This window comes from Vigna unguiculata, chromosome 5 (assembly GCF_037176805.1).
Source record: "Vigna unguiculata cultivar grain cowpea cultivar isolate G323 ecotype 2 chromosome 5, ASM3717680v1, whole genome shotgun sequence".
Classification (NCBI taxonomy): domain Eukaryota; kingdom Viridiplantae; phylum Streptophyta; class Magnoliopsida; order Fabales; family Fabaceae; genus Vigna; species Vigna unguiculata.
The window spans coordinates 28,019,695-28,027,193 of NC_140796.1; the positions used below are offsets into that span (position 1 = coordinate 28,019,695).

The 7,499-nt window shown below is 39.6% G+C and overlaps 1 protein-coding gene across 1 annotated transcript; it reads right to left on the minus strand.

Moving 5' to 3' along the window:
* Nucleotides 1–6,688: 6,688 nt before the first annotated feature.
* Nucleotides 6,689–7,261, minus strand: LOC146886321 (uncharacterized). The gene has a single exon (XM_085673394.1). It carries the CDS (start codon nt 7,259–7,261, stop codon nt 6,689–6,691), a length of 573 nt encoding a protein of 190 aa, XP_085529520.1.
* Between the last annotated feature and the right edge of the window lie 238 nt (nt 7,262–7,499).

Here is a 7,499-nt window from a genome sequence, read left to right on the forward strand (position 1 = left end):
AGCGCTTTGCACTCTTCTATAGTATGACCGTGATTGCGGTGGTATCGACAGTACTTGGTCATGTCAGCGTTAGGAGGGGTGGTTGTTTTGCGTGGTGGGGGGAGGAGGTCAGCTTGGAGGGCTTCGTCAAGGATGCGGGAGCGGGCTACTGTGAGTGGGGCGTATCTGGTAAAACGTGGTTGGCGGGGTTCACGTGGACGGGTATCGGGGCGCGGGTGAGGGTGTGGGGTGGGATTGGGTACGGGGTTGGGATTGGGGGTGGCAGTGTTGGCGGCATAGTCGTTGCAGAATTTAGTGTGAAGGGTTTGCATTTCTTCCATGCGAACGTAGTCAGCGGCACGCAGCTTGAGTTCGTGCATGGAGGTGGGTGGGTGAAGGTAGACGTTGTTAGCGAAGGGTCCGGGTTGCAGGGTGAGGGTCATGCATTGGAGTATCATTTCCTGGTTAAGGTGTGGTGTGCGAAGGGCTGCTTTACTGAAGCGGTCGATGAATGTTCTGAGAGGTTCATTGGGCTCCTGTCTGATGCCTAGTAAGGACATGGTGGTGGTTTGGTGAGGGCGGCTGCCGGTGAAATGTGTGGAGAACATGTGGGAAAGGGTGTCGAAATTATCAATGGAGTAGGGTGGGAGGGTGGTGAACCACTCTAGGGCGGGGCCTTTTAGTGTTGTGGGGAAAGCTTTGCAGAAGACTGCGTCTTGGGACGTATACAAAGCAACGTGTGTGATGTAAACTTTCAGGTGTTCATCGGGGTCGGTTTCGCCAGTGTAGCGATCGAGGTTGAATGGTTCCCACTGGGTTGGGAGAGGGGTGTTAGCGATAAAGTCTGTGAATGGGTGGCGGCGTCTGGGCTGGTGGGGGGGGGGAGAATGTGGGGTGGGAGTGGGTGGTTGATCATGGTAGGGAAGGTAGAGGTGATGTTATGAGGGGGGATGTGGGTTGTGGGAATATATGGGGGGTTGTAGGGAAGATATGGGGGGTTGTAGGGTGGGATGTACGCGGTGTGAAGCGTAGTGGGTATGTTGTGGGGAACGTCGGTCGTTGAGGGTGCGGTAGGTCCTGGGTGACCTCGTGGGAAGTGTTGGGGGTGTGTGGTAGTGAGAGGGGTTTGTTGGGTGGAGGTGAAGGTGTGGGGGGTGGGGTTGTATTCACTTTCTTCCTCTGTAGGTTGGAAAGCCGGAGACTTCACAACTTCAGAGGTCTCTTTGGCTTTTCCTTTCAGGTCGGCATCTGCCTCGATCTTCCTCCTGAGGCGGGAGTTCTCTTGTTTGAGCGCTTCCATCTCTTCAGCGTTGCTTTTCTTCAGGTTTGCAAGTTCCTGTTGCATCTTCATCTGGCCGTCTAGGATGGCGGCCAAATCAGGGGTGACGCCAGAAGGTCCAGAGGGACCAACGTCAACTTGCTTTCTAGCTCCAGCTTTGCTGCGGGTAGAAACCATCTTCAGAGAAAAGCGGGTACTAAGGGTGTTCGTCTCGTGCCCCACGGTGGGCGCCAATTGTTCCTGCAGAAGAACAAATAAGATAAGTTAGGCACGAGTGTCACCTTACCATGTAGTCCGCTATCTCCTTAGTTGGCCTCTTCCCATTCAATACATGTCGGCTTGAACCCAGGAGGGGTTACCTGCAGAAGAATCTCCGAAGCTCAAGTAAGTCAAAGCTCTCAAAGAGTCAAATCAGCAATTAATGAATGCGTACCTTTAAATGATGGGGTCCACGTGTATTTATAGAACATTAATGACGTTTGACCATTGCATGGGCTGGGTTTTGACCTGGGCCCTAGCTTGGGCCATGAGTGGGCCTGGGCCCTAAAACTGGCCCTGGGGACCTATTGAAGGAGGAGCATCGATGTTAGCTAGCATTCTAGGTAAGTAGTCAGCCTTGACCGGCCACTTGCCTAGATGTCTTGTGCTGGTGGTGTCCGGGCACTAGATGCTAGGCGGTTTTGATGTGTATATTTGTTTACTTGGCTGAGTTTGGCTAGGTACGGTACACTTTACCTTGTGTTTGGATAGAGCAATTCAACGATGCATAGAAATTGAAATGCTTTGTATTTGAATTGCTTGCAATTAAATTCCATTTATTTTTTAAATAATTTGTTTGGATAAGGAAATTAAAATACCTTACATTTCAATTTCTTGTTTGGGAAAAAAATTGAATTTATTGTGAGATAAAATTTAATTTTAACAATATTTATTTTAGGCTTAATTATGTTTTGAGTTCTTGATAAATTTGGAAACTTGACGATCAAGAAGGGCCTGACGACCTAGACAGGCCGACGACCTAGACGGGTCCGACAACTCGGATGGGCCTTCCAAACCGTTGGGCCCGTCTGGATCATCGGGCTCGTCCAGATAGTTTGATTCGTCCGAGTCATCGGGCCCGCCTGTGTCGTTGGGACCGTCCATGTTGTCGGGTTCCGCTGGATCGTCGGGCTTGACGGTTTGGAAGGGTACGTCTGGGTTGTCGGGCCCGTCCAGGTCGTCGGACCCATCCAGGTTGTCGGCCCGAAGGTTTGGAAGGGCTCGTTCGGGTCGTCGGGCCCATCTGGATCGTCGAACCCGTTCGGGTCGTCGAACTCGTCTAGATTGTCGAGCCCATTAGATCATTGGTCTTATCCAGATAGTTTGCCCCGTTCGAGTCGTCGGGCCATTATGGGTCGTCAGGCTTGTTCTGTTAGTAAGGTCCGTCCAGGTCGTCGGGTCCGTCCGGGTCGTCGGGCCCTTCCAGGTCGATGGACGGGCCCGTCTGGATCATCGAGCCCATTTAGGTCGTCGAACCCATCTTGGTCTTCGGGCACGTCTGGGTCTTCGGGCCCATCTGGATCGTCGAGCCCATTCGGGTCATTGGACCTGTCTGGTTCGTCGGGCCCGTTTGGATCGTCGGATCCGTCTGGATCGTCGACCCCATTCAGGTCGTCGGCCCCGTTTGTGTTATCGGGCCTACCAAAGAGTCTAGAATGTGAGGTTGAGTGAGAAGAATTTCAAATTCCACCTATTTTGAGGGTATTTGAATTTCTACTAATTTAGCTAATTGAAATTCCTCAAAAAAATGCTTGTATTTGAAATACTTTTTAATTTTTGTATCCAAACAAAGCATTTCATTACAAAGCAATCTAAATTCTTCAAAAAAATGAATTACTTCATTAAAATACTCTATCCAAACACACTCTTAAGGAATTTTAAAGACACCAAACAATAAAATTAGAAAATAATAGGACTACCAAAGAGATTTAAAGGACTGATTGCAATTTAATATATCAATATACCACAAATAAAATTGCAAAAAAAATTTGTGTTGAACTCCTTTTTTTTCTCTTGGATCCTTACTTTTTTTTTTCTTTTCTTTCAATATATATTTGTTTCCTTTTGATTTTGATCCACTATTCTTTCTTTTCTTTTCAATTTTGTAGTTCAACACACAAAAAAACTAAACAAATTGTCCTTCAAACCCCCAAAATCACGTAAATCAATGTAATTGCACTTGCAAACCCTCAAACACAATAACAAATAATTTTCATGAATCAAATGTAGAAATACACAATTTAAATGAACAACACAAAAAATACGACAAATTAAAAAATCAATAAAATTGGATAAAACCTTAGGGGTTTTACTCCTTAGAAAAATTCTAAGAATAATTAAACAAACAGAATTTCAAAACAAAGCACATAACACATACATTCAAAAATTTTAGTTTTTCTTGTTTATTTCATATGATAGAGAAATAAGATAGAAAAGGAAATTCAAACCAAACCTTGCTTTAGATACCAGATGATACGATCCTATCAAGGAAAGAGTATGATAGTTTATGAAATTGAATCTTCTATAGGCACACCAAAATAAATCAGAGAAGAGCTTAAAATAAGACACTATGGCGGACACCAAAGTCTAGCAGGTTGATATGTCAAGTGAAGATTCGCCAAAAGATGTTGATCTTTGATAAGAATCAAAGTTCTAATCTAAGAACCAAGAGAATATTCTCTCAAAGAATGCAAATGCATATAATATGACTTAAAAATGTCTATATCATTTTTTGGTACCTTTATATATAGACACATAGTTTAAGAAAACTTGGAAATCCTACAAGAAGGCTCAAGCCCAAAAACATAAAAACATAAATTAATTTCTAAAAGAAAATCCAAAGCCCAAATGTAACATCTTGGTTGGATATTACTAAATTTAAATAATATAAAATAAAAAAAAATCACGTTTAATTAAATGCCTTTCCCAAAACACAAGAAATTAAAATCCTTCTTAATCTTCATTCATAATAAATATAATTTAAACTTCAAGTGTTTACATTTCCAAAGTTGGGAAAATCAAAATTCGAGTTACAAAGTAATCAAAGTAAACAATAAAATCAAATCCCCAAGCATCCCCGCTTTAGCTATATGTCTCACCAACACTACCTGCAACATCATCTACTGTCGTGTAACGCATCACACAATCATTGCCAAACACAAGCAGATAGAGTGAACTAACAATATCAAATTATATGTACAATTCAAATATATATACATACACTCATGAAAGAAACTTTATCCTTTGATTCCATACCACACGACCACCACCATGTTATCCATGTTCTATGTCTTTAGATGATAACCTCAAGATACTCTTTGCTGCCTCCACCGACAAGCCACAACTTGTAGAACATGTGTAGGAAACCTACTACGAACCACACTCTGTAACGCCAGGTGGAGTTCCCAATATGAATCGTAGTTCATATTTGTCCCAAGACTACCAAACTCACTTGCTAACGCCGAAGAAGGCAATCTTCTTGGACCCGCCTCAGTTGGCATCCCGAGGGGTTGTAACTATGGGTTAGAGCGGGTCCACCCACAACTCGATGGCAAGGGGAAAACTAAAAAAAATTGGTTCATCGCGTTTCTTTTTCATTCTCATTTCTCAGTGAGTCACCCACAACACACCACCAAAGAGAGGCATTCTTCTTCTCTTCGTTGCGAGCTTCAAACACCACCACACCATATCACACTTCATCACCTTTTGTTCGTCAATCACCACTACACTACTATTCTTGTTCTCTTGCCTTTTATTTGTCGATGTTAGACGTCGTTGGTGTTGTCTTCATCAACGTCACTGATTAAGCTCTCTTCGTCAACACATTCAGTGGCCCTCCACCACGGCTCACATAGTAAAGAAAGGTTTGTTTTCTCCCCATTTATCCCTAATTTCTTGAATTTGGTTTGCCCTAGTACAGTACCTGTTCGATTGACCTTAAATTCCTAACTTATTTTTTATTCTTCGAGGATTAATGAAACATTGACCCTAATTTCTTCACTTTGTTTCCTAATTTGCAGTAGAAGGTATCAATTTAGTATTGGCTGTTGGAGTGTGTACTGATTCGTGTATTTCATGGAGGCTTTGTTGATTTTGTACATATGACAATGAAAGTGCAGGTGTGACGCCTCGACTACAATACTAAATAATTATTATTTGATAAAAAGATATGGAATTAACTTTTTTTTACCAAAAGATTATCTTTGATTGAACATTAATAATAACATAACTTCATATTCATATATATAGTTTACATCTCTGTAATTGTTCATGAAATATTACAAAAATATATATTTGTAAAATATTAAGAGTCCTACATCAGAATAGAAGATTTATCTATATTTTTAATATCTCCTAAAGATATTAATAGAAATTATCCATGAGTCAATCTTCAGAAGATCCACCATTAATATCCCGAACAACTCTCATTGTGCATGTTCCTCTTCTGCTCATGCAACAGGTACGTATGAAAGAAAAATATGAAAGGATAATAAATGAAAATAAGTTAAATGAAAGTAAATAGAATAATATATGAGTCAAAATAAATAAAAGATTAATACAAAACCCATGAGTTTATCAAGATTAATATAAATAGAGCTTAACCTCACTTCCCCTTTACCTTATTGATTGAAGGACACACTAATAATATTTGAAGAGGACTAGGATCTCTTTGAATCTTTGCTCTAAACTTTCTTTCCCTATTTTCTCTTTCCCTCTCTTCTTTCTGTCTCTCCCTCCCCTTTCTTTCTCTTTATCCTTTTCTTTCTCTTTCTCCTTTCTTTCTTTCTTTCCTTCTCACTTTTTTTTCTTTCACGTAACTTCTTCATTCTATATGTATATATAAGCTTATGCATGTGCTAAACTCATCATTACTCACATTAATGAAGAGATAATCCTTATCTCTTCATCTTATCTTCTTCTTTTTTTCTTTTCTTCTTATCTTTTCTTCTTATCTTCTTATCTGTTCTTCTTCTTTTTTTCTTTTATTTTTCTTTTCTATATTTTTTTATCTCTTTTAGAAAATTCTTCATATTTTTTTTACACACACCCATTTAATTAAAATATTTTTACCTAATATATATATATATATATATATATATATATATATATATATATATATATATTATTTGTTTTGTTTTGTTCTTATTATTTTCAATAAGTAAAAATTATATCATGATAAAATATATTTTTAATGTTTAAACTACATCCTAATAAAATACGAAACATTAGTAAAACTAGAAAATTTTCTAAGTGTTTTATTTAAAATAAATGATACAATTTATTAAAAATAGGGATGTTACATTTCTCCCCTCCTTTTAGGAATTTCATCCCCGAAATTCACGTGGTTGTAAAAAGATAGGGATACATCTCTCTCATATTACTTTCTAATTCCTAAGTTCCACCACCTTCATCTTGTTGATTCCACAATACCTTTACCAAAGGTATGTCCATTCCCCGAAGTTGTTTAATCCTTCGATCTCCAATCCTTACAGGAAGCACATCATAGGTAAGGTTTTCTCGTATTTGTACTATATCAGGTTCTATCACATGAAAAAGGTCATGAATATATTTACGAAGTTGAGACACATGAAAAATATTGTAAAGTTTTGAAAGGTTTGGAGGTAAAGCAATTTGGTATGCGATAGAACCAATTCTTTTAAGGATTTGATAAGGACCGATGAATTTGGGTGTAAGTTTTCTAGATTTGAGAGCTCTACCAACCCCAGTTACAGGTGTAACTTTCAAGAAAACATGATCTCCTTCTTCAAACTCAAGGGGTTTCCTTTGTTTGTCATAGTAACTTTTCTGCCTATCTTGAGAAATTTTCATCTTTTCCCTGATCATTTTAATCTTCTCAGTTGCTTGTTGAATTACCTCTGGACCCAAAAATAAGGAATTTCCATTCTCATACCAACACAATGGGGTTCTACATCTTCTCCCATATAGAGCCTCATATGGAGCCATTCCTAGGCTTGAGTGGAAACTGTTGTTATAAGTGAACTCTATAAGTGGTAGAAATTGATCCCAACTTTTTGTTTGTTCTAAAACACAAGCTCTCAACAAGTCTTCTAAAGATTGGATAGTCTTTTCCATTTGTCCATCAGTTTAAGGGTGATAAGCTGAACTAAGCCTAACTTTTGTTCCCAAGGATTTTTGTAAGCTATCCCAAAATCTAAATGTGAAACGAGGGTCTCTATCAGAA